We start from the raw sequence: 27,276 nt of genomic DNA, 5'->3' as shown, positions 1-27,276 counted from the left end.
CGAACTGGTAAAGCTCGTACGAAAGATATGCAAGCTGAAAAAGGCGACTCAAATGAAGACGAAGGACAAGACTGAGTCACCTGCTACGGCTGTAACCAGAAGGGGCACTACAAGCCAGATTGCCCAAATAAGAAGAAAAGAAGGAAGGTGTTGAAGGCGACTTGGTCCGAGTCATTAGATGAATCCGAGACTGATAAAGAAGAACCGACAAGCTTCCTCGCGTTACCAGTGCAAGCGAACATTGACGAAACTGATTCAGAAATTGAGAGCGAGTCAGAAACCGAGTCCAAGCGAAGCCACGGATCCGCATCCATTTTCGAAGGACCAAACCCCACTGTAAGTGCCCTACTCGCCGAAACTCATTTAGATGAATTGCAAGAATTAGTACCTTACTTGATAAAAAAATTGGCTAAATCCAACGTTCGGGTCAAGTCACTCTAAAAGGAGGTAGCAGCCCTTAAGGAAGCGACTGATTTGAGTTCTTTAACTGAGCCAGTTCAAATTGGAAACTCAACTCAAGTCAAACAACTTGAAGAAGAAAATTCCAATTTGAAAACTCAAATTAAAGAACTCAAGGACACGTTGGAACGGTTCACCAAGGGTTCCAAGAATTTGGATCTGATTCTTGGAAATCAGGGAGCCGATTACAACAAGTCCGGACTTGGATTCAAAACCAAAAGTAATATAAATCATATCTATCCTTAGTTAATAGAAATAATAGAAACATAATTCAAGCATGGGTCCCCAGGTCAAACTTGGTTAATCAAGTTGGACTTGGACAATATTGGGTCCCCAAGGATCAGATCCATTACCTTGATAGACCATGTCGAGGCTATGATCCAGGGGGAGCCAATAGAAAGACCATCTTTACTAATAGATAGAACTGATTGATGCTTGTTTATTTATTTATTTTGCATGGTTAGATTTAGGATAGTTTAAGGACGTAGGCATAATTTACACTTGAGTGGTTCTGTCTAGGACGTAGGCGTTCTAGTTTAAGGACGTAGGCGTTCTAGTTAAATCTAGGGGTTTCAAAAAGAAAATTAAATATAATTTCCTTGAGTGGTTTTGTCTAAGAAGTGGTGGATGATCTCATACCTAAGAAGGCCAAGTGCCTCGCCACGACCTGGGAACCAATCTTTGAAATACATATTTAATTGACTAATTGGAAAACCTAAGTTTAACTCAAATGTAAATTAATCCTTAGAACTAGCCTAAATTAAAGATAACTATCTCACAAAATTACTTAAGATTACCTGATTGATAACGTAGAATCGGGTGAGATGGGTCTAGGTTAAACTTAGTCTAAAAATAATCAAATACATTCAATTTAAAATAAATTAATTCAATTCAAATCAACTTAATTAACTCTATAATCAGATGTATTAATTATTTAAAAATAATTAAAAAAAAAACTTTTTTAAAATTTTTCAAAAAATTATTTTAAATTGTTTAAAAATTATTTTAAATTGTTTAAAAATTATTTTAAAAATTGTTTAAAAATTTATTTTAAAAATTATTTTAAATTGTTTAAAAATTCTTTAAAAATTATTTGAAAAATTGTTTAAAAATTCTTTAAAAATTATTTGAAAAATCTTTTAAAAATTCTTTAAAAATTATTTGAAAAATCTTTTAAAAATTATTTTAAAAATTGTTTAAAAATTTATTTTAAAAATGGTTTAAAAATTATTTAAAAAATCATTTTAAAAATGTTTAAAAACTTTGAAAATTACCTTGAAAATTATTTCAAAATCATTTGAAAACACTTTGTAAATAATTATTAAATAATTTGAAAAATTATATATATATATATATATATATATATATATATATACTTTCAAAAATCATTTGAAAAATCTCAGATAAATCTTAGATGAAAGCTCAAACTTAGATTTTAAAAGAAAAAAAAATTATGTTTCCAAACTTATGGCAAATTTTTTTTATCTTAGCTAAATGTTTACAAGAAAATTAATTCTAAAAAGCTAAGCATTTATTTCTATACTCAAATTCTCTCTTATTTATTTTGATATATGAAAAAGGGGGAGAGTATACCTAAATTCAAAGAAAATTAAAGAAATTTCAAAATAACAAGAAAATTTTTATTAAGGGGGAGCTTTGTATGTGCTTATGTTTTATTTATGCTTGTGCTCATTTATGTTTATCTTTATTACATTTTATACTTAACTTTGAATTTTGGTTGCCATAATAAAAAAGGGGGAGATTATTGGTGCGGGAAGCATCCGACGATCGAACCTTAGTTTTGATAATGGCAAAGGGACTCAAAGTTAAGCTTAATTGTTATCTAATGTGTATGATTGAGTGTTTTAGGAAAGTCCTAGCTGCGGTTAGGCAAGTGAAAAACCCTAAGGGGTGGTAACCCTAGGTAATAGGGGGTGGTAACCTTATGCGAGAAGTCTTGGCGGGTCGGAGCTTAGGGCAAAAATCCTAGGGGGCGGTAACCCTAGGTTAAAATCCTGGTGTCGTGAACCGGGTAGAAGTCTGGATGGGTCGAGGATCGGACATCCAGCATGAAGACCGGAAGCTTAGGATGCTGAGCAAAAGTTCAGTCGGTCTGGAGGACCGAACTGGCAAAAGGTAAATCTCCTGAGTGGAGTAGGTGAGGACGCGTTCCCCGTAGAGGGAACAGTAGGCGTCGGGTCGACCTAGGGTTTCCGGTAGGAAATCCGAAGTCAAACTCGGACAGTCGGGAGACTGTCAATATCTTATTTACCTTGACTATTATGTGCTAACTTTATTTTGTAGGGTATGTGTTTGGGACTAACACATTTTTGTAGGAGCAAAGGAGCATGTTATACCTCAGATGAACAGTGTCCAAGGCGCCTCCATGGAGCTTGGAGGCGCCTCGGGTGCAAAGTTGGAACTGGCTGCGAAGCAGTGCTGGAGGCACCTTGGATGAAGATGGAGGCGCCTTGGACCTGAGGTTGGAGGCGCCTTGGAGTGGCTTGGAGGCGCCTTCAACCAGATAAGTTGCGACAAATTCTGTGTTGATCCACATGGGCGACTCGGGAGGCGCCTCGGACAGGTTTGGAGGCGCCTCCAGCAGTGTATAAAAGAAACTCTCGAGGCAGCACTCAATGCATTGAATTCCAAGCGACCTTTCTACATCCTGCTGCATAAGAGACGTCCTGAAGTGCTGTTGCAAGTCCCCGATGACCCGATGCTCCGAGATTCTGATTATAGTCGTCGGTATAAATTTTTATTATTGCACTTATTGTAATACATATTTGTAAACATTTTACGTGATATAGTTGTTGCCCATAGTAAGTGATCAACGATCGCGGGCCTTGGAGTAGGAGTCGCCCTAGGCTCCGAACCAAGTAACTCCTAGTGTCTTCTGTGTTTGTGCTTATTTCTTTTAATCTTTCCACTGCTTTATTCTGAACGAGTTCTAAGAATCCGAAACGAGTGAAAGCCACGAGCGCTATTTACCCCCCTCTAGCGCTTCTCGATCCAACAAAACTCAGTCTTGACAATCATCCACATCTCGAACTGAATCTTCAAGAAATTCTCCATTCTGCCCTTCCAGTAACCGAAGTCTTCTCCGGTGAAGAGCGGGGGACGGACATTGCTGTAGCCTTCTTGTTAGGCCATTTAGAGGATATGCACAATAAAAAAACAAAAAGATGTCCCAAGACTTGATCCTGGATTAGTAGTGCGGTATGGAAATAAGAATAAATTGCGTTCTCGAGTGGTGTTGCACCAACTTCTAGAAAAGAATACGATTACGAAAAGAACTAGATCAGAATGTAACAATTATGCTAATTCCAATCGACTCCGAAAAATAAAAAGTACCACGAAAAGAATGCTTGATTGGTGGTTGCACCAAATCGAAGCTACCCCGCTCTGATACCAATTGTAGGATCGAAAAGAATTTGGATATCTCCACAATGTTATGATATTGTCCACTTTGGGCCTAAGCTCTCGTGGTTTTGCTCTTGGGCTCTACCCAAAAGGCCTCATTTAAGCACGCTAGATAACAAGGAATCTTAACTTTGAATCCCTTTTCCATTATCAAAACTTGGGTTTGGTCGTCAGATGCTTCCCGCACCGACAAAAATCAAAAGTAACTTGCTATGGGTATAACCAGAAGGGACACTACAAGCCGAAATGTCCAAACCAAAAGCAAAGAAGAGGAAGGCTTTGAAAGCAACATGGTTGGAATCCTCGGAAGACTCTGATGGAGAACAAGAACAAGTGAGCTTCCTTGCTCTACCAATACAAGCTTACATTGCCGAAACTGAGTATGAGTCTAAAACCGGAGTTGAATCATAAACTGAGTCCAAAAGAAGCCATGAATCTGTATCCATTTTTAAAAGGCCAAATAATACTGTAAGTTCTCTAGTTACTGGTACTCAAGTAGATAAATTACAAAATTTAATTTCATACTTATTAAGAAAGTTGGCCAAATTCAATATTCAGGTCAAGTCACTCCAAAAGGAGGTAATAGCCCTTAAGGAAGTAACTAACTTGAGTTCTCTGACTAAACAAGTTCAAGGTGGAACCTTAACTCAAATCCAACAACTCGAGGAAGAGAATTTCAATTAAAAACTCAAGTAAAAAACTCAAGGATTCATTGGAACAGTTCACTTTAAGTTCCAAGAACCATGATTTGATTCTTGAAAAATAAAGGGCCATATAAATTGATTCGGACTTGGATATAAGGCTAAATAAATATTTAGATCATACTTATCTTTAGTAAAATGATCAAATAGAAACTTATTCCAAGCATGGGTTCCCAAGTCTAACTTAATTAATCAAGTTGGACTCAATCAATATTAGATCCCCAAGAATCAAATTCATTACTTTGATAGACCTTATCGAGGTCATGATCCAGAGGGAGCCAATAAAAAAATTATTTTTGTTATTAAATATACCTGCTTGATGTTTGATTTACTGCTTTCTCTATTCATGCTTAGATTATAATGTGTAGATAAGGACTTAGGCTTGATCAACACTTAATTAGTTAGATCAAGGATTCTCAAAAGGAAAATTAAATATTCAATTTCTTGAAAAGAATTTGTCTAGAAGTGGTTGTTTTCTCTAATATTTAAGAAGGCCTAGTGCCTCACCATAGTCTAGAAGTCAATTATATAAATGGATGTTTAATTGACTCTCTATTAAATCTTAGTCTAATTTAAATGTAAATTAATCCTTAGATTTTAATCTAAACTGAAGATAAAATGAAACCATCTCACAAAACTCATAAGGTTCACTAATTGAAAATCTAGAAAAGAGTTAGATGGATTTAAGTTAGAAATGAAAATTAGTCAAAAACTTAATCAAACCAAACTTAATTAAACTGAATCAAATTAAACTTAATTTAATTTTCAAAACTTACGTAATTTTAAAAATAAAATTAATTTCAAATGTTAATTAATTTTTAAATCATTATCAATTTCAAAATAAAATTCATGTCAAAATCTAATTAATTTCAAAATTCAAATTAAATACATTAAATTACAAATTAATTTCAAAATTTAATTAAAATTTTAATTAATTTTAAAATCTTATTTTAAAATCTTGATTAATTTTTAAATTTTAGCTAATTTTTAAAATCTTAATTAATTTTAAAACTTAATTATTTTCAAAACTTAACTAATATTTTCAAAATTCAAATTTAATCATGCAAACTTAAATATTTTTCAAAATGTAAATTTAATCATTCAAATGTAAATATTTTTCAAAATTTAAATTTAATCAGATCAAACTTCAAATAAACTTCAAAATTAACTTAATACTATCTCACACAAACTTATAAGCTTAACATGTTTGCTAACTTAGAAAACGTGAGATGAAAAATTAGGAAAATAAATAATTATTTTAAATATATCGTTAATTTATTTTTTTAATGCTTGGACTATAGGACCCTCAAACTTAAACAATTTAATTATTTTTTTAAGCCATTAATCATGGGGGAGAAAAAAAGAGGTTAAAATTTAAATATTTTTAGTATTTACAAAAGCTATGTATTTTTTAAAATTACAAGTTAAATTTTTAAAGATAAAGTTCTGAAAAAAGTTAAATTTTTTTTTTTAAAATTAAGTATCTTTAAAAAGTTTATTTTGGGATAAGTCTAAGTATTTTTTTTCATAAAATAGCTAAGTATATTTTCAAAAGTATAACTAAAGTTAAGTACCTTTTAAAGAAATCTCCTGAGTAAAAATTTGTTTGAGTAAAAGGAGTTATAACTAAGTATCTTTTCAAAGAGATTTTTTTTAAAGCTATCTATTTAGTTAAGTATTTTTATAAGAAAATCATTTTTAAAGCTGAGTAAGAAATCATTTTTAAAGCTAAGTAAGAAATCCCAATTTGATCTTTCTTTCTACAAGATGATTAGTGTGTTGTGGAAATACAAATACTAAGAAAGATAAATAATAAGGAAGAACACCAAACCACTAACACGTCGATTTATGTGGTTTAAAGATAAAGCTCATACTCCACGACTGTCTATAAGGTGAATAATCCTGATCCGTCAGTGGATAACTCTCCAAAAACCTCCAACTAGCTCACATAACTCCTTGTGGGTGGAGAAACCTCACCATAACTCTCACAATAACACTTGAGATGCTAAGGCACTTGGAAGACTACTAATAGGGGTAACCACTTCTATTTCATCAACAAAGGCCAGCCACCCCAAGTTCCATTATATAGAGCTTGGAAAAATCATCGTTATCAGTCGACTAATATTTACACCAATCGAATGGCGCCTTCACCAGTGAACTGATCCCTTTAGCCATCAGGCACAAAAGCATTCTATGCCCTGCCCCAGTCGGCTAGTTCCATACCAGTCGACTGGTAAAATTCTAAACTGAGGGTTTCCCTTCTCGACTACATTTCTCTCACACTCGAACCCTCATAACTCACTTGATTTTTTTTTTGTAGCCTTAACCTCTTGCCTTCAAGCCACCTTCCTTTGACTCTCATCCCTCGGATGCATTCAAGCCCGTCGCTTGTCACAATGTCATCCTTCATGTATGCCTCGAAGTGCACTTCCCTTAGCTCTTGTCCTTGCTACTTTGTCTGCAGTCCCTTGGATGTTCCATCATTCACCAGACCCAAAGTCATCAAACTGAGTTATATGTGTATCCTACAAACCTATATAACTCAAATACGTATATCAAATACAAGGGTAAACCTAACTTAAATATTTTTGCCCAAACCATTAAAACCCATGGTCACACCGGACCATCTTGAGGCAAGATTTCTTCCTATAATAGAGACCTTGACAGTTTGGACTACCCACGAGACCATTCATGGTAGAGAGTTTTTCCCGTAGTTCCTAGCTAGATGTCTTGGTCATTTGTATTTCTTGAGGTAGAGCAGTTACTCCCATGTATGATGATTGATTTCTATTATTTGCATGTGTACATGACTATAATGTGCAGGATCTGTAGTTCTCTTGATTTATTAGTCTTACTTGGTGGAACAGGTTAGTAGATGGGTATGTAGTTAGTTATGCTTCATTAGTGGTTGCCCATATTGACTGTCTTACTGTTATAGTAAGTATTTCATTTGAAACTACATCCTTTGATCTCTTGATAGTATGTTATTCATACACTATTTTTTTATACCCACAAGTATTTTATATTCACTACCCGTTATTTTATTTGATCTTCCATGTTAGCAGATAGAGGATGTGTGTCGCTTAGAGGTCCTGGCTGCCAATTCTGCTCAAGTTGGATTTATGTCGATTTGCTTCATTTTATTATTTTAGTTGCTTATGGTTATAGTTTCTTTCTATTCTAGATTTTTGCATGTATTCACATATACATGCATACATACACACATTATCATTATTAGCTAGTTGTGTTGGCTTTTAATAATTTGATATCGATTATTTCCTATATTGTCACTAGGGGGTACCGTCCAATTTAGAGGACAAGTACACCCTCGAGGCGTAACACTAACTTTATTTTGTAGCAAGAAGAGGTTGAAAAAAAGTTGGTCTGGGCACCTAGAGTCCAGGCACCTGGAGTTACTCCGGGTGCCCGGGCAAGTTTCATTAAGGGAGAGCTCTAGGAGGGTGCCTAGCTAGGCACCTGGGCGGTCCGGGCACCCGGAGTTGCTCTAGACGCCCAGATGGCCAAAATCTCATCGACACACTGAGTTGGAGCGTGACAACTGGTAGACCCACGTCAGCGGTCTAGGTGCTCGGAGGGGGTCTGGGGTTCGGCGTCCTGACGTGGATAAACTTCGAGTATGAAGTTTTGACGAGAGCTCATCATATCAGCACAGTCCAAACACCCGGGAAGGGATCCAGACTCCCTGATGGGGCTATAAAAAGAGGCTTCGACCAACAACTTCAACACATCATTTCAAGCAACTTCTGCTCTTCCGTGTTGCTCTTAAAAGGCCTTTACGATGTCCGAAAGCTGATCCGACGACAACTACATTGAAAATCTCTTCCTCTTAGCCATCGATATTTTCTTTAATTGTTCAAGTTACTTATACATAGTTGTAATTACTTTTTTAACTTATTCAAATTGATAGTAATTATCAAACAAAAGTGATTGACGATCGTGGACCTTAAAGTATGAGTCGTCATAGGCTCCGAACCAAGTAAATCAAAGTGTTAGCAATTGCTTGTTTTAACTTTTTTATTCTGTTGCATTATTCTCGAGTTTTAAATGAACATAAAAGCCACGAGCGCTATTCACCCCCCTTCCCCCAGCGCTTTTGATCCTACAGCTAAATCAAATTAAGTCACAAAGACTATATATAAGAATCAAGACACATAGACTATACAAGAACATCAATTTCATACATTAGTGAAAATGGTTCATGCAACAACAAACATACTAAGCGATTGATGCAAAGAAGATTGCTACAGCTTACATAGCTGCTCTCTGAGCGATCAATGCTAATAAAATTGTTACACTTTACTTATTCGCTCTTCTAAGTGAATCAGAGACATCCATATCTTGCTTTTATCCCAGATTAAATCATTTACATCAGTATAAACATCTCTAATTCCTCATAATGACAATTATGTTTAGAGCATGTTCCATATATTCAATTAATGTAATTATTCACAATTGTATTTTATATACTAAACAAAAAATATAATTGTTCGACCAGTGAATAAATGTTAAAAATATAAATCTATCTTAATCTTCCTTTTTAGTTAGGATCTACTTATTCTAATCAACCACTTTTTTAGTTATGCACCATAGACTGAATCATCCATAGCCATAGGATACATGCTAAGGTAGCAAACATTGATTAGAACTTCAAGTAAATAGCTAAATAGTCACTTAGGATAAAACTGAAATTAACTTATAATCTCAAGGGTCTCACATAGTAGAGAAGTAGGGATCCATTCTCCTACTACTCTTATTGTCACAATAACACATGTGGTATGAATCATATACTACGATGTTATTCTCTTTACTAAAATGAGTGTATATTTTTCTCAAATTTAACATTATACAAATTTTGATCTAGACATACCTAATGTCTAATCCTGAATTCAACTCACGAATTTAAATCTAGCTTCCAATAGGTTTAGTAAATAGTGGGTTTATTTACTTTGATCATTATTAGCATATAAATTATCTCATCTTGATATAATTATCAAGGTGACCTTAATTTATAGGTATGTCTTTATTCACATCTACATAAGCTATCACATAAGTAATGGTATTACCTCTATATATACTTAACAAATAGAGATGATTGTCCATATGAGTGGACTAATCTCAACCTGTCAACATGCTTACCGAGACTTTATCCAAATGTAACAAAGACATTTACACTTTCCAATTGTCTTTACAAAATATTACATTTTATAAAGTCCCAAGACTTCGCATATCCTTAAAATAACTCTTTAGTCAATGACTTAGTAAAAAGATCTACAAGCATAACACGTGTAGGGACATACTCAAGAATTATCTTTTTCTTGTCAATAATAATCCTTACAAAATTATACTTCATTTCTATATGTTTTTCTTTGCTGTGATATTTGAGATCCTTGGAAAAACTATAGTAGCTTGTGTAACGCCCCGCCCCTCCTGCTAAGGCGACGGGGGTTACTTGACACACATACATACTTAACACAGCGGAAGTCTTACTTAGAGAATTTAAAAACCTTTTCTTACTTAAGAATCACCATAGTCATCAAAGAACCACATAGCATACCTATCATAATTTTTTTTTTAGTCTTAATACCCAAACACATACTTAAGGTCATGGAGTTATGAAATAAAAACATCAACATGGCATATTTCTTATTAAACAAAAAGCAGGTCTTTTCCTTTAGCCAGTCCACTACCGCACACATCCTTCTGGCCCTCCTGCTGCTCCCCTAGTACAACCATTCCTTGCCTTTATCTGTGGTACAAGAAAGTAAGCTGTGAGCACTCATGGTTCAGTAAGTTCCTTTCCTACTCACAAAAACCGTAAAGCATATTAAAATCACAAGTCATAAGGCATAAAGATAAATGTATCATGTCAAGAGCATATCATGACATATCGTAACATAACATAAAGTATCATGGCATAACATAACATGATCATCAAATGTATCCTGTCATAGCATAACATCATCATAACTATCATGGCATAATCATAAGGTATAAACATGGTAAACTCCTAACATATATCATGCAACATATGCATCATGTCTTTTGAAAACTTATACAATACATACTTAAATATAATTTCAACATGATTGGGGCCCCGGCTTGTACCACATACATAAATGCGCGCGTCCTATGTAGGTCCAAGGTAGCAAGTCTTGAACCTTACAAGGCATACATACTAGGCCCGTTTCTTAGTCCATCGACCTAGGGGCACTTAGGAGCCCATCCCTAACGAGGCCCGTTTCTTAGTCCATCGACCCTGGGGCGCTTATTGAGCCCACCCTTGGTACAAGCCATACATAAAGTAAAGTAGCATGTCATACATATCATAGTTCTTATTCTTTCATGCATATCATATTTCTTGACATATCATAAAACATGCATTTTTTTGGGCACACAGCACATGCATGAATCATAGCATACAACATGAACATATCACTTATCATATCATAAAGCATGCATATTTGGGCACACAGCACATGCATGAATCATAAACTTGCATAATGAACATATCATTTTATCATATCCTAAAGCATGCATGATTGAACATATAGCACATACATGGATCATAAGCATACATAAAAGAGCATATCACTTATCATAAAAAGACATAACCATTCATGGAATCATTAAATAACATCTCTTGATTCATTCATAGCATGTGAGGTACATCTAGGTCACTAAACCCATATGGCTGAAAGTCATGAGTAGAGGCATGATCTCTAGACAACATACAAACATAAAAATCTCCTGCTATCTTCACATACTAGCATAAGAAAGGTCATAAGCATGTTAACCTAAATTTTTAAGCCCTCCTAGGTTTCCAATTCTTCTATGGCCGAAACCTTTCATGAAGAGAAATCAAGTTCTAAGCAACATGCAAACATGTAAACCCTAAACCCATATCATATCATATTTCATAAGGAACTACTTAAGCATATTTAGTTTGGGTTCTAAGTTCCTTAAGCTCCTAATCTTATCATGGCCGAACCCTAGCATGTCTCATTCTAGGTTACAAGTAGCATGGAAGTGTTGAACCTTAAGCCAATATCTTATACATTTTCATGAGGAACAACATAAGCACATTTGTTTTAAATTTCAAACTTCCTAGACCCATTAACTTGTAGTGGCCGAACCATATCTATCATGGAACTAGGTTTTTAGTGGCATAAGAGCATGGAAAACACAACTACATTTCATAGCATACATCACAAGACATCATAAGCATATATAAGTTGGGTTCTAAATTTTCTCTAGGCCTTTAAACTTGTAGTGGCCGAAACACATCAAGCATGAAACTAAGTTTCTAGTGGCATAAGAGCATGGTAACCACAACTACATTTCCTAGTACTTATCACAAGAAACATCATGAACATATGTAAGTTGGTTTCAAAATTTCTCTAGGCCTTTACACTAGTATTGGCCGAAACCTATCAAGCATGAAGCTAAGTTTCTAGTGGCATAAGAGCATGGAAACCACAACTACATTTCATAGTACTTATCACAAGAAACATCATGAACATATATAAGTTGGGTTCTAAGTTTTCCTAGGCCTTTAATCCAAAGGTGGCCGAAACATGTGAGCTTGGTTTTGTTTTTCATATGGCCTAAAAGCATGGAAAACCCTACACAATTTTCATGGCATCATAACAAGGAACAACATGAGTAAACTTAGTTAAAAATCTACACATCCTAGCTTTAAAACTTAGTGTGGCCGAAAGTTACATGTAACCAAAATTCTATGTAACAAGCAACCATAAAAATATCAACTAGTTTCATATCATTTATCAAGAAGGTCATGAGCCTCCTAGCCTTGGTTTAAACTTTCCTAGACTTCAAATCTCATCATAACCGAATCTTCATAAGCATGAAATAAGATTCATAACTAACATACAATCATGGCATAACATTTTAGCTTCATGTCTTGTCTTAGGAGAAATCTTAGCATGCTTAGTTTTTAGGTTTAAACTCTCTTAGGCCTTTAGTTCTTCTATGGCCGAACATTCATGAGCATGGAAATGGAGTTTCAAATAACATACAAGTAAGAGGAAAGGTTAACAACATCATTATCATAGGGTACATAATACAAGAATAAGGAAACATGCTTAGTTGAGTCTTAAGCTTACCTAGTCATCTTGTTCATGCTTGGCCGAGAGTCTAAGGTTCATGGATCTAAATTTTCATTATTCACTCTAGTATGGAAACCTTAGATTAACCTCTTACATAAAATACATGTCATAAGAAAAATCATAAACATAAATAGTTACAAATTTCTTAGACTCTTCTTCTTGTTTTTGGCCGAATTTTCATAAAGCAAGTCCTAAGTTTTTAAGCTATCTCTCTTCATGGAAAACCATATAAACTATTGTACCACAGGTGAGGGGAAGCTTACCTAGTGTTCACTTGTTAATCTTTAAAGAATTGGTACCCTTGGTGAAGAGGAAGAAGGGAGCTTCTTCTTCTAGCACTCCTTTTGATTTCTCTTGCTTGGAAGGGTACACCTTGAAGGCTCCTTCTTGTAGTTTAGTTTTCTCTTAGGGAGAAACCTAACCTTGGCTTGTGGAGATGAGGGAGGAGGCTTCTAGTTTCGCAATGGTGGGGAAAGGAAAAAAAATGAAATCCTTTAGTTCATTTCCTTTTTATGCTAAGTGGGTGGAAGTTACAAAGATGAACTTTGCTTCCTTTCCTCCTTAATTCATGCATGTATTTTTCTAATGAGAATATGTCCTCATTCCTTCCCCTTAACTCTTCTCTTCATTGTTCTCTTAAACTCCACGAAAATAGAGAAGAAAAAGGAAGAAAGATAACTTGTCTTTTGCTACTCCTTTTCTTAACCAAGAGGTAAACAAGGGGAAGAAAGTTACTTGATTTTCTCTTGTTCCCTCACTTAATTATATCTTTACTTTTAACTACAATTCCCATCATTTCCTATTCACATGTTATTCATTATCCTAGTGGTTATCATACATAATTTTATTTCCATCCTTTGTGAGAGGTTCAAGGTTCAAACCTTCACCTCTTCTTTTATTTCTCTTATTTCTTTTTCTTTTTGATTCTTCTAACCTTTATGCTCTAAAGCAACTAACACCCATATACTTATCTCATAATTTTGTGGGTGTTACAGCTTGACTATCATAGTACACTGTAACAGGACTCCCACTATCCTTAGTAATCTTTAGATGCTTGATGTGTACAATCTGCAAGTGCATAATTGTCGTCAATTAATAAAAGATATTGATCACATGAGAACTGGATATAATAACTAGAAATCAATCACAGTGAATTAGCTAAATGAGTGTTGGTTGAGAATCTTGCACTAAAGAAGTAAGAATGGAGAAAGAGGAGAATAGAGAGAGAGAGTTGAGAGTTGGTTGAGGAACTTGGTTTAAAGGAAATGTTCTAGGAGTTTGATTCATTGTGATGCTAATCAATGAACTAAAGATCACTAATTATCCATCCTCTATTCCTATGCACATGTAGGAAGTTCATTTTGTTACCAACACTTCCCCGCGGTGGTCATGCCAGAGTGCCATTTCTATTGATATCCAAGGCTACCTAATGGAAGTGATTCCTATGGAGTTCGGTTCAAGGGATACCCCTATCACTAGGGCCTCCCGGTCATACATCCACAAGAATGCGCCAACACTTGATAGCATGAATATAGAAACAACTCAATAAGCCTAATTGTACACCTCTTTGTAGAGAATTGCTCTTCCTTTCAAGGCGATACTCTAGATGTCCAGTTAAAGGGTTACCCTTGTCACTAGAGCCCCCCAGTCATACGATCTAGAGTATCCCCTCTACAGGGTGAACAAAACCATATAATCATTTAACCAAACATGAGAATTAAGTACAAACACATTACACACACATTAGATCAAATGAATAAAAGGTATAAGCAATGTCATGTATAAAAAAAATTAGTAAATCTAAGAGTATACATCAATCTCACATCACAATTACTCCCTTAACTCTAGAACAAATAGATCTACTCTATAACAAGTAGAGAAGAATCCAAAAACAATGAAATTATAAGCATCAAAATCTAATTTAAGAGAAGAAGGGAGAAGAAGCTTATCTGATGCGTCGAGTAATCTTCGAATCCAATCTTTTTCTTTTGCAGTCAAGGAAGATGATGAAAACAACTTTGGATCATCAAATGGAGTGTGGAGAGGACGTAGATCCAAACCAAGTTGGATCTCCCAAAGCGGACAACCTCCCTTGAGGAAGGGGAAGAACTCCCCTTAAATAGAGCAGGGCAAGGGCTAGTGTACAACCTATGTCATGGCTATGCCTCTTTGGCATGGCCACGACTTGAATCCGCTCAGCTTGAGTGACACTACCATGCCTTTTGGCATAGTTGTGGATTCACTCGACTCTCATTTATTGGGTATGACCTCACCTTTTGGCATGGCCAGGGCTTGACTGAGCTCTGGAAAATGGCATGACCGTGTGAAACCACACGGCCATAGTCTTCCTCTTCTCTAGATGAATGGCACGACCGTGTTCTACTTACTCACTAGAGAAGAGACACGACCATGTGAAACCATATGGCCGAAACTTTGCTCTCCTTCTTTCATCTCTCCAAAGCACGTTTTGCACCATTTTCACTCCAAAAATACATCTTGTTGATAAAAAAAAACAAAATTACGAAGATCTTTGAAGTGAACTGAAAATTTCATAAGGGTATACTTTAAACCAAATAATAAGTAAATATATATATATATATATATATATATATATATATATATATATATATATATATATATATATATATATATATATATATATATATATATATATATATATATATATATATATATATATATATATATATATCAATGCTATCCTATTCAACTAGACATCTCAACTTATGCAACTAACCAGTTAAATATTGTCTTGTTTATACAAGCCTAGTTTATTATTGTTCCATAATGAAGACCATTCATCAATTAAGTCCGATGTGAATTTTCTGTCATCAAGGTCTCCTGGCTAATTGCATCTATGTTGCCCTTCAAGCTCATATTTGCTCCTTGAAAATAAAGATAATAATCTGTTGTCGTCTTTAGATATCTGAATATCCTTTTTACCATCTTCCAGTGTCTCGTTCCTGGGTTTAATTAGAAGTGACTTACTAAGTCAACAACATAGCTGATATTAGAACTTGTACACAACATAATGTACATCAAACTACCAATAGCACTAGTATATTGTTGGTCCCGTGTGACCGGTAAGAGGGAGGTGAATTGCATGAAAAATAAAAATAACCTCTTTCTCGATCTTTCAACTTAGTTAGATAGCACAATTAATTTAAAGAAAAATAAAGTATATAAAAATGAACAACTAAAGAAATAAAGTAAGAATGCTGGATTTACTTAATTACAAATTAGGTGGTTGTTAATCCAAGACATTGAAAAGCTCTACTAGAAATATTGCTTCGTTGAAGGTGGAGTAACCTCTTACAGATATTGACAACTCAAGAAAATAGACTAGGAATGATTATAGTAGTTGTTGTTCAGTTGTTATTTAATTCCTAGGTCTAGAGGCCTTTTTATAGCTCCTGGAAAATGTTATCTGAAGTTTGAAGGCACCTTCAAGGTGGTGCAAGGTGCCTTCAATGAGACACCGAGAGAGCTGATGTCAAAGACCTCCTAATTTTCTGCACACTTAGACACAAAGTATCAAAGACAAATAGGACCTAACTTAACTTGATTGACCACATCAAAACTACCACGGAGTACTTATACATATGATTTTTTATTCATCTTGGCTATTTCCTTAGAAGTTTTGGGACTCATACTCTTGCTTAAAACAACACTTTTCACAATAGGTGTATGTTCTATATTACAATTAGACATGCTGAAATAATGTAACATCTTATTTATATAAGACTCTTGTGGCAGACTCAAAAGTCTTTTAGAACGATTTCTAATGATCTTTACCCTAAGATGTACTCAGCTTTTCCCATATCCATTGTATCAAATTGTGATGACAGTCACTTCTTGACTTCATTCACATACCCTATGCCATTTCCAGCTATCAACATATCATCAATATATAATGATAAAATAACATACTTTCCTTTTCCCTTTTTAGGAAAACGCAATGATCCTCATTGATCATCTCGAAACCATAAGATAAAATAACTTCATTAAATCTTATGTTCAATTGTCTTGACACTTGGTTTAGTTCATATATAGACTTTTTAAGTCTATATGCTTTCTCTCTTGGCCTTCAGCAACAAAACCTTCTGGTTGAACTATATAGATTTCATTGTCAAGCATACCATTAAGGAAAGCATATTTTCACATCCATTTGATGTAATTCCAAGTTATAATGTGTCACAAAGGGAAAAATAACTTGTATTGACATCAATTTCACTAGGAGAAAATGTCTCTTCAAAGTTAATACCATCTAATTAGGTAAACCCGTTTGCAACCAAACGAGCTTTGTATTTGTTAATCGATCTATCAACTTTTCTCTTTGTTTTGAGAATCTACTTACTCCCAATAGTCCTTCAACCAGGAGGAAGATCGATTAAGTCTCAAGCATAATTCTAATTCATAGACTCCATCTCTTCAACCATTACAACTTTTCACTTTTCTCTAACTCTACATCCCAATGCTTCCTCAATAGATTGATGTTCATCATCGTCAACTAAGAGTGTCATCAATGCCTCATTCTCAATATCTACCTCTTCTTAAGTTTGATTTTACAAACACTTCTTTATAAGTGGGGTTATTGAGAAGTCAACTCATGAATTGGCAAATCACTCCCACTCGGTTAACTATACTCAGCCATCCCCTTTGACACCTCTTTTGTTGATAATATCTCATCCTCCTAAAAAAGAGGAACACTTTTATCAACAACAGCTTTAGTTAGGAACTCTGTTTCGAGAAAAGTCATATCTCTCGAATCTATTTCGGGCATGGTTCCATCTAGTTGTTCACCTATGAAAATATAACCTTTGGAGGTCTCAGGATATCTAATAAAGATACATTTCTTACCCTTAGGTCTTAGTTTTCCATACTTGTGAGAACTATCATGAACATAAGCAACTAACCCTTAGGGTCTCAGATTACTCAAATTTGATTTTCTACTTGTCCAACATTTATATGGAGTAGATGGAATTGACTTTGAAGTCATTTTGTTAAGTATATAGGTCGTAGCTAATAATGCATCTCTCCAATAAGAGATTGGCAAATTAGCCTGTGCCATCATAGACCTAATCATTTAAAAAAGAGTCATATTTCTTCTTTCAGCTACTCCATTTTGCTATATAGTTCTAGGGATTATTAGTTGTCTAATAATCTCTGTATCATTACATATTATTTTGAATATATCAGATAAATATTCCATCCCACGGTCAGTTCGTAAAGTCTTAACCTTACATTCCGTTTGATTCTCAACTTTGTTCATATAACAAATAAAGTAATCCAATGCTTCAGATTTATGAAATATCAAATACACATGACCGAAATGAGAGAAATCATTAATAAATGTAATAAAATATGAAACTACATGTCTAGCCTTCACATTCATTGGACTACAAATATCCAAATGAATTAATTGCGATGATGATTCAACTTTAATAGCCTTATCAAATGGTTTCTTAGTTGCTTTTCCAACAAGACAATGCTCATATATAGACAAGTTAATCTTAGCATGAGTGTCTAATAGACCCACTTTAGTTAATCAATTCATATGTTCTTATCCTATGTGTCCTGATCTAGCATGCCAAATCTCATCAGTTATACATGCATCATTAGTTAAAATAATGTTAAAAAAATAACACTTAATAGCACAATTGATATATGGTTTTACATCAAGAACCATAAAATCATTTGTTAAAAAAAAATCATATCCGATTGACACTAAGTTAATCTTAAGTTCAACACACTAGTTGTAAAAATTAATATAATATCCTAAATCAAGTAGACGTGTAATGGAAACAAGATTCCGTCGAATTTCAGAAGCATACAGGACATCATGTAGAAATAAAACACCACCACCACAGAGGTTGAGTTTGCAAGTGTCGACTCCTTTAACTTCAACTCTTGCATTATTTCTTACATAGATCCATTTTTTGTCAGCTGGTACCCGACAATACTCTACAAATGTAACTCACTCCCGAGCTACATGGTTGGTTTTTCAGGAATCTATAATTTATAAAGGATAAGAACTAGCTAACAAAATTGAACTAGTGACAAAATGCTCAGAAAGACATACCCAGATTTACCTTTTTTGGCTAAGTGCACTCTTGTGCGAAGTGACCCTTCTTGTCACAGTTATAGCAAGTCATTTTTCTTTTAGGTTTCTCACCAGTCTTCTTTCCTTTTTTCTTTATTAGGCCCTATTCCATAGTAGCAACTTCTTTCTTCTTTTCATTCTCCTTCTTGAACCATTTCTTTTTCTTGGATCCACACGATCCAATAGAATTGACAGCCACATATGCCAGTCTAGAAATCCTTATGGATTATACTCTTTTAGTCTTCAATTCTACATGGCGTTAGATATCAGTGAAAGTCTTGATACTCTCACTGTGAGTTAGGGTCTGTTTTATGGTCTCCCAAGAATCTAGAAGGAAATGAATAACTGCTTGAACTTGTTGTTCAACAGTCAACACATGACCAACAGTTAAGCTCCTAAATTATATTCGACATCTTCATGAGGTGTTAAACCATTGAAATATTCAGACGCTTCTTATAGCTATCACACTTGATCGTCAGCTGTCGAATCTTACTCATACTTACTCCATTATATTTATCCTTAAGGGCCCAGACTTCATAAGTCAAAAGATACGACTTATACTCAAAAGCTAGGTTATCAACCATTGAACTAATTAATATGTCCTTTGCAATGGAGTCCTTTTTCTTCCATGCCATATAGACATCAAGATCTTGTCTGTTCTGTGTAGTAGGACCATCTACAGGTTCTACCATAACTTGATTTACAACTTTCAGAACTACTTATTCCTCAAGTACATACTGTATCCTCAGGTGCCAGATTTTATAGTTATCCCTATTAAGTTTCTCTCCCTTATTGAGTTTAGCTATGATGTTTTTAGTTACTATGATCTAACAAAAATAAATATATTATTTAGTAATTCAGTGTAATTCATATGTATATAATTTATGATTGACTCAATGTTAATTTGAGTTAGTTTATAAAATCAAGTGATAACTATATTTTCATTTATCATTCATATGATCAATCAAATCAACATTGATCAATACTATTACATATATCCCAAAAAATAAACTAATAATAGAATGAACAAATAATTAATTAAACATGAACTAATCATGAAATGAATTAAATATTTTCAAATTTGTTAACACATAACATAACTTTTTATAAAATAACTCTATTCATATATAACGACAGAATTTATTACACGACTTATAAACCAAATAGACTAATGTTATTCGTACATGATGATCGTAATCACAATAGAACTCTAATAAACTAGATAGGTCAACACCACTCCCACTAGGATAAACACCAGTGCAGTGGTCAATTCAATCCTTTTCAATCTAGACTCATTTGAGACAATCTCAGACCAACTTTAGGATTTTCAATCTGGTCTATCATCGAACCTTCTTTAGAATTCTCCTTAGATTCTTCAGGATCCTCTTTTGGATCCTCCTCAAATTCTTCAAGATCTTCCTCTGAATCCTCTTCTCATTTTTCAGGTACTTCCTCTGGATTCTCCTCTGATTCTTCAGGATCCACCTTTGGGAACTCATGGTGCAGTAGATCCATACACAATTATGCATATGAGATTTTCCCTTCGAAGAGCCCTCATATATGGTGTGCTACCACCTTTGGATTTCCCCGCAGTGAATGAATCAAAGCCTATATCTTGTAATTATCAAGGATGAGAATCTCTTCCTTTTCGAGTTTCTAGAACAATCGATCAAGCCGTCCACTATGCCATCTAACTCTATGAAATGGGTGATACTCAATCTCCTGAATCTCCTCCCATAGCTCATTCCATCGCACATCACGGGGAGTTATCGTGCATATCATCCGAGACATCTGGAATTGAAAAATAATAATGTCAGTACAAAACCACAAACCAATAACAAAACTGGTTTATTTCAATTCACACATATGCATAGAAAAATATACAAAATCTATAAACAAATAAGAAAAACTAAATATCTTTATTTGAGGAGCTCTAGTGGACTGATATACTAGACCGGTCGATTGGAAATCCTGATCCTGAGCTCGGTCCATTGTCCTCATCAGAACTAATCTAATTGGATTAGGATGTCTTATCTATGTTATTCTTGTCTAAGCCCATTTATTCAATTCTGACCTATTAGCCAATATAACTTAATTTTGATCAAATCTGGCCTATTAGAACAAATCTAGTCCATTTGATCAAATCTAGAAACAATTCAGCCTAATAAATCAAATTGACCCAATTTTATAATTAATCTAGACTCATTTAATCAAACCAATCCAAATTGATTCTGATTTAGATCAAATTGGATCTTGGTTTGAACTAATCTAGCCCATTTACTTTAATCTTGTCCAAGCCCAATATAATTAGTAATAAATTGTACCATAAGCATTTTTTGCCCCAACACATACTAAACCTATTCATTTTGGTTTTTTTATTGTCACCCATGCCGTCACAAACTCCTTCCCATGCCGCACAACTCGCGCTGCACACCACACGTTGCATGCCCTCTGTCGTGATGAATGGCTGCTCATTGCTGACCTCCCAACACGGTCGTCGGCGCTCTCCGGCCACAGAAGTCGATTGCTAGCTTTGCCTGTGATAATACGACAATGGAAAGAACGTATCCCTCTATCGTAATACATTCTATAGAAAAAAGTAAGTATTAAGTAACACACCCTTAGTTGAACATGTTATACTTTTAATTTTATTTTTTTATTAGTTGTCTTTGAAAGGTTAAATAAGGTTATCATTCTTTTTATAAATTTGTTGAAATTTGCTACTACAGCATTATTAGTTCAAATTCTGAATTATGATTAGAATTTTCCAAGCAACCAAGTAACCATGAGTACTAAAAGATTAGTATCAACTAATGGACCTTAACTAGTTTGTGTTTTTTTTTTCATTTGAGATATTTTCATATGATAGGAATTTTAAGAATACATCTCATGCTCTCCATGTCATATGAAATTAGGATATTTGTAGCTATTGTTTAATATGGTAAAATAGATTGTATCATATTTAGGATACTTGTAGTTAGCTTCAAGGTACTTCTTATAATTTAAGTTACCATTGCTATGAAATGGATGGTTCATACTAACTTCATGGTGTTTCTTACCATTTAATTTATTGTTTCTATAAAATCCTGAGTAATGCTCTCAATATTTTTTTGATTAAATGATTATGAGCCATTTTGCTATTAATTGTACAGGAATTTTATTTTCTTATTGCAAAGTTATCTTATAGTCTAATTATGGGTTGTTATAAATACTAACATACTTTCTTCTTCCAATTTAAAAGAGAGTACATGATATTGGTAAACTTATGAATGTTAAGTAGATTATGTCCTTACATTTTTTGCTCGTTTCTCTTTGTTTCGTTTGATTCTAGTTTATTTATCATCATAGGTTTTCACTTTAGCATCTTAAATTACTACTCTGTAGAGTGAGTACTTACCATTATTATCTGTTAGAATGATCTGCTTACATGAGACTGTAACAATTTAAGTAATTATCTTTCTTGTTACAAATGATCTGCTTTATTTGTTTATTTTTATGCAGGAAAAGAATATTTGATGGGGAAGAAAACTTTTGCGGACCAAGAAGATGAGTTGTATCTTAGTCTTTTTTATTTTAAATCCTTGTTTAACTTCTTGGATTATTAGACTTGTATAACTTTTGGAGTGTGAAACTTGTATATTATTTTGGAGTAGCTGGAAGAAGAATGATCGTGTATAACTTATTGAGACTTTTGAATTTGTTGTGTTGAGACCTTTGAATTTGTTGTATTATGATTTGATTTTATTTATTAATAGATGTATGTGAAATAGGATGTGACAATATTAATTAGGATGTGTTGAATGTGTTTAATGTGTTATTTGAATTTGTTGTATATATGTATATATGGATTGAAATGCAGAAATAAATTGTTGCTAGAATTATTTTTTTTGATTTAGGGACGAATTTGACAACGAAAATAATTTGTCTCAAACCTAACAAAATCATTTTCGTTCCAAATTTCGTCCCAAAATCTGGGATGAATCTATTTTTGTTACCAAATTCGTCACGAATTTTGCAACAAGATTAATATTCGTTGCAAAAGTTTGGTAAAAATTGGCGACAAATTTGGCAACGAAAATCTAGTTCGTTGCCAAATTTGTTGTCAAATTAGGGACAAAATTGACAACAAAAATAAATTTGTCACCGATTTCATCCCCAAATTCATTGCTAAATTTGCAACAAAGCAAACATTCGTTCCAAAATTGTATAGGATATTGCGACAAATAATGTTTTTGTTGTAAATTTGGCAATGAATTTGGGGACGAAAATATTATTCGTGGCTAATTTCGTCCCTAAATTCGTTGCCAAATTTGAAACAATAAAATATTCGTTTCAAAAATTGGCAACAAGAGGTTTGGGACGAAAATATTTTCGTCATAGAATTCATCTTAAAAAATTTTACAACGAATTTTTTTATAAATTCGTTCCAGATTTCATCCCAGAATAATATATATAATTTTTATAGTGGGAGCACAACGACCACACTGACCGCGCTGGCCATGGCTCGCAACAAGGTCTTTGGTCATCTGGCTAGAGACATGTTTTGTTCTTCGACGAAGTTCAGCAATTTCGGCAACGAAATCGCATCATAGATATTTTTATAATTTCATGAACGAACATAAATTTTAGAATGCATTGTATCAAATGGAAAAATCGAACATGCATTTCATAATTTATTTCATGCATTTAGCCTTACGCTTTGATACCATTGTGGATTAAATGCATGAAATATGAAAATTATGATGCCGGTGAAACTGTAAAAACTTACAATTATCTTCCAAAACGAAGTGATCTCTTGAAGGTAAAATTTCATGCTTGAAGGTAAAATTTCGTGCTGCTTGTCAGAAGAGCGATTAAAGAATAAAAAAACCTTTAAAAATTTACGAACCAAATCTCACGACCTTTTGGATGATTTTCTTCTTTCTAATTCTTACCTCTCTTTTGATGAAAAACTTGGACATATTATATAATAAGAATCCTAAGGGGGTAGAATGCTAATTTCTCTGATTAAATATGGGTAATAACCTCCACTATCTCACATTCCCATTACCAATGATTTTTATAATGGAGCTATGACTAAGGAGTGCATTTTTGAATTAGTGATCTCAAGAAGATGATTATTAAGTATAATCTAAACGTTAGCATTGTAAAAATTCTTTGCTTTAAATTTCTATTGTAAATCAAGTTCAAAAAAGTGAAGCGAATTATTCACCCTTCTCTAACTTATACATGTCTTAATATTCTAGGTCTCCTTTCAAATATCTGATTACTTTTAATCTGTTTTGGGTCTCTCTATAAATATCTGGTCTTTCTTAACCTATTTTGGAGCCTCTCCGCAAACATTTAATTACTTTTGACCATCTCCGGACCTCTCCGTAATCATCTGATCATTTTTGTTTTACTTTAGGGTCTTTTCATAAGTATTTGGTCACTTTTGATCTACTTTAGGTCTCTCCATAAATATCCAAATACTCTTGACCTACTCCTGACCTCTCCTCAATTTCATTCAAAGTCATTTCATATAATATCTAGTTTGCACCGTAAATTTAATACCACTTATTAAAATAAAAAGAATTCACTTATGTTTAAAATACTATGGTATTAACCTAAATCTTTATAAATTTATTTTTTATTCTATTAAAAAAAAAATCTTATCGTTTATCTTTCAATTTTATGATTTTCTATATATTTTTAATATAAAATTTAGATTGTATTTTAAGATTACGTGAAAATCGCGCCCATCTTAGTGGCACTGTATACGAGGGCTATTAGGATTGAACGTACATTATCCAAATGACAACTTGCTCTTGCACAACCATGATTTCTCCAATCTTCCCTTAGAACTTGAGCCACTTTAAAAAAAGAGATTTGATGACGCTCTCAATTTTCATGATGTGAAAGCTCAAACAAACAAAAAACTAGAGTCATATTATAAATATATATGTCGGTATGAGAAAAATTAAATGCAAAACATGATTAATTACCTCAATCAATTATATTAGCACTTTTAGGTGGTTGAAATAGGACAAAATAGAGGGTAGTGCATCTTAATAAAATATTATCTCATAAAAAACGAATCAGGGTCAATAATCCCATCTTATTCTTCTAAACCTTCTCCTCACAATCAATCAAATAATTAACTTCGGGCCCTACTACACTATTGTGTCCCATGAAATATAATGGATTAGCTTGCTTACTCCAAGCAATAAAGTTGCCATTAGTTGGGCGAGCCCATCCTTACCCTACAATTGGTACATCTCCCCTTTTTCTTTAGCTTAAAGTGATGACTTGATTTGCCAACCATAGAAAGTGAGCACTTAGCCTTCTCTCAATGAAATAATTAAAGCACTCACCTTTTTCATTTTTTTTTTTTTTCTCATTTTAAATTTTGTTTGGACTGAATGGAAGGTGAGAAGAGGAGCTCTCATGCAATGGCAAAGTTTGTCACTTAACTTTGAGATCAAATGTTCAAATTGAGAAAATAGTCTTTTACAAAATATAAGATAAAATTATATATAATAGAATAATAGGATTCCGTCTTTTTTTTAAAGATTTTGCACAATACAAATTGGTCTATTACTCAATTAAATGGAAGGTGACATGATGTTAAATTCAAAGGGCACAACTCACATGGAACAAAAAGGTAGCATCATTACCAACACCTACTTTTAAATGCCTTAACAAATGGGAGCTAATTCAACCGTTAGCCGCTCCCGCCTTTTTTTTAAAAAAAAAATTCCTATTCCAACAACCTTTTTGCCGGAATAAATAAAACCAAACCTTACTTCCTCTTCTTTCTCTCCTCAGGGAAAGCTGAGATGGGCTCCGGCGACCGGTTGAAGAAGCGAATCCAGCTATGGAAGAAGGCCTTGGTCCACTTCGCTCTCTGCTTCATCATGGGCTTCTTCACAGGCTTCGCTCCGATGAGCTCTGTCTCCCTTTTCACCAGCCGCAACGCTGAAGCTCTTCGAACTAAGTTCATTGACTCTGCGGCCGTCGCTAACAGGAGCCTCATGGCTGAACTCAAGCCCCTCGTCGGGTCTTCCTCCAATCACGACCTCCGGCAGTTGATCGTCGTGACCACAACCCGCTCCGGCGACTGGTGGCAGGATGCGCTGCTGAGGAGGATGGCCGAGACATTGAGGCTGGTGCCGCAGCCAGTGCTGTGGGTCATCGTTCAAGCCTCCTCCGATGCAGACACGGAGGCCACCGCCGAGGTGTTGAGGAATACCGGCGTCATGTACCGGCACTTGGCATTCAAGGAGAACCTCACTAACGCAGCTGCAGAGGAGGATGACCACCAGCGGAACCTGGCCCTGAGCCACATCGAGCGCCACCGGCTCACCGGAATCGTGCACTTTGCCGAACTCTCCAATGTCTACGATCTCCAATTCTTCCAAGAATTAAGAAACATCGAGTATAAGAACTATTTCCTTCTCTTCATTTTTCATCTTAATTTCAATATTCCCTCATATAATTTGTGCAGGGTTTTTGGGGCTTGGCCAATGGCCATGGTGTCGGCGAACAGAAAGAGAGTGGTGGTGGACGGACCAATCTGTAACTCGTCCAATGTTATTCTTGGGTGGATATCAGAGGACTTGTCCAATGCGAAGTTTAGTCTCAGCAATGATCTGATCATGAAGAGTACTGAAGAAACGATCAAAGCGAAGCCTTCAAAGATCAACATCTCAGGCTTCGCATTCAATAGCTCCATTTTGTGGGATCCAGAGAGATGGGGTCGTTCCATTTCAGTCCCAGACACATCCCAGGTAGTCTGTCGTCTTCCAAAGTCGACAACTTTAATTCACATTGCTCCACTTTTACTCAAAGTTTAATTTTGCTGCATGCAGGATTCTATCAGATTTGTGCAAGAAGTGATGTTGGAAGACGAGACCAAGATGAAGGGCATCCCTGCAGATTGCTCCAAGATCATGTTATGGCGTCTCCACGTACATGAAAGATAGATTTCGATGAGGAGGATACCACCAATAACTCGTTAAGTAATATATTGTTATTATCAGTGAAGATGCACTGTAGAGAGAGATAGATTCAGTATTAGTTTGCCAAATTTTCCCACTGAATAATGAGCTAGCTATTTGTTCATAATTGGTGGTGTTCTTTAATCAGTACTGGAGTTGGTGCTCATCATTCAATGTTTGTCTGCTGGTGTCTGATAAATTATTGGAGATTGGTTGACCATCACATGTTCATGGGGATCTCATGATCGTCTGAGTAGGTGAGCTTGTAATCCAAGCATTTGTCTCGTTGCCACCAACTGATCGATCACTTTATTGCAATGTGGTGCGTGACTGAAGACAGTACTTTTCAGAAGGAAAAAAAAACACTGGACACTCCAACTGTGCGTGTCATTGCACAATTGAGTAGGATTCAGATGTCCGGATCATTTTCAAATGCCCTGAGTTAA

At 34.6% G+C, this 27,276-nt stretch overlaps 2 protein-coding genes across 2 annotated transcripts in view; one reads left to right on the top strand and one right to left on the bottom strand.

Moving 5' to 3' along the window:
* Nucleotides 1-19,543, bottom strand: part of LOC122054816 (nuclear pore complex protein NUP62-like) — a 60,712-nt gene extending 41,169 nt beyond the window's left edge. Inside the window, exon 1 of the mRNA XM_042616245.1 lies at nucleotides 19,345-19,543. Within this exon, the coding sequence (XP_042472179.1) occupies nucleotides 19,345-19,543 (199 nt within the window). The remainder of the gene's footprint in view (nucleotides 1-19,344) is intronic.
* Nucleotides 19,544-25,630: 6,087 nt separating this feature from the next.
* On the top strand, nucleotides 25,631-27,050 carry LOC121968217 (beta-1,4-xylosyltransferase IRX9-like). Its single transcript, XM_042518680.1, has 3 exons — nucleotides 25,631-26,268; nucleotides 26,338-26,620; nucleotides 26,702-27,050. The coding sequence occupies exons 1-3, from the start codon at nucleotides 25,670-25,672 to the stop codon at nucleotides 26,813-26,815; spliced, it is 996 nt and encodes a 331-aa protein (XP_042374614.1). The 5' UTR covers nucleotides 25,631-25,669; the 3' UTR covers nucleotides 26,816-27,050.
* Nucleotides 27,051-27,276: the final 226 nt, after the last annotated feature.

Source organism: Zingiber officinale, chromosome 3B (assembly GCF_018446385.1).
Source record: "Zingiber officinale cultivar Zhangliang chromosome 3B, Zo_v1.1, whole genome shotgun sequence".
In the NCBI taxonomy this organism is placed as follows: domain Eukaryota; kingdom Viridiplantae; phylum Streptophyta; class Magnoliopsida; order Zingiberales; family Zingiberaceae; genus Zingiber; species Zingiber officinale.
Note: the sequence above shows the minus strand (reverse complement) of the source record. Positions and strands in the feature narration are given on the sequence as shown.

Bases quoted from the DNA above. Each gene is read 5' to 3' on its own strand.
- LOC121968217 (XM_042518680.1), top strand. From the start codon at position 25,670: ATGGGCTCCGGCGACCGGTTGAAGAAGCGAATCCAGCTATGGAAGAAG. The intron at 26,269-26,337 runs GTATAAGAACTA...TAATTTGTGCAG, and splicing joins CAAGAATTAAGAAACATCGA to GGTTTTTGGGGCTTGGCCAA. The intron at 26,621-26,701 runs GTAGTCTGTCGT...TGCTGCATGCAG, and splicing joins CAGTCCCAGACACATCCCAG to GATTCTATCAGATTTGTGCA.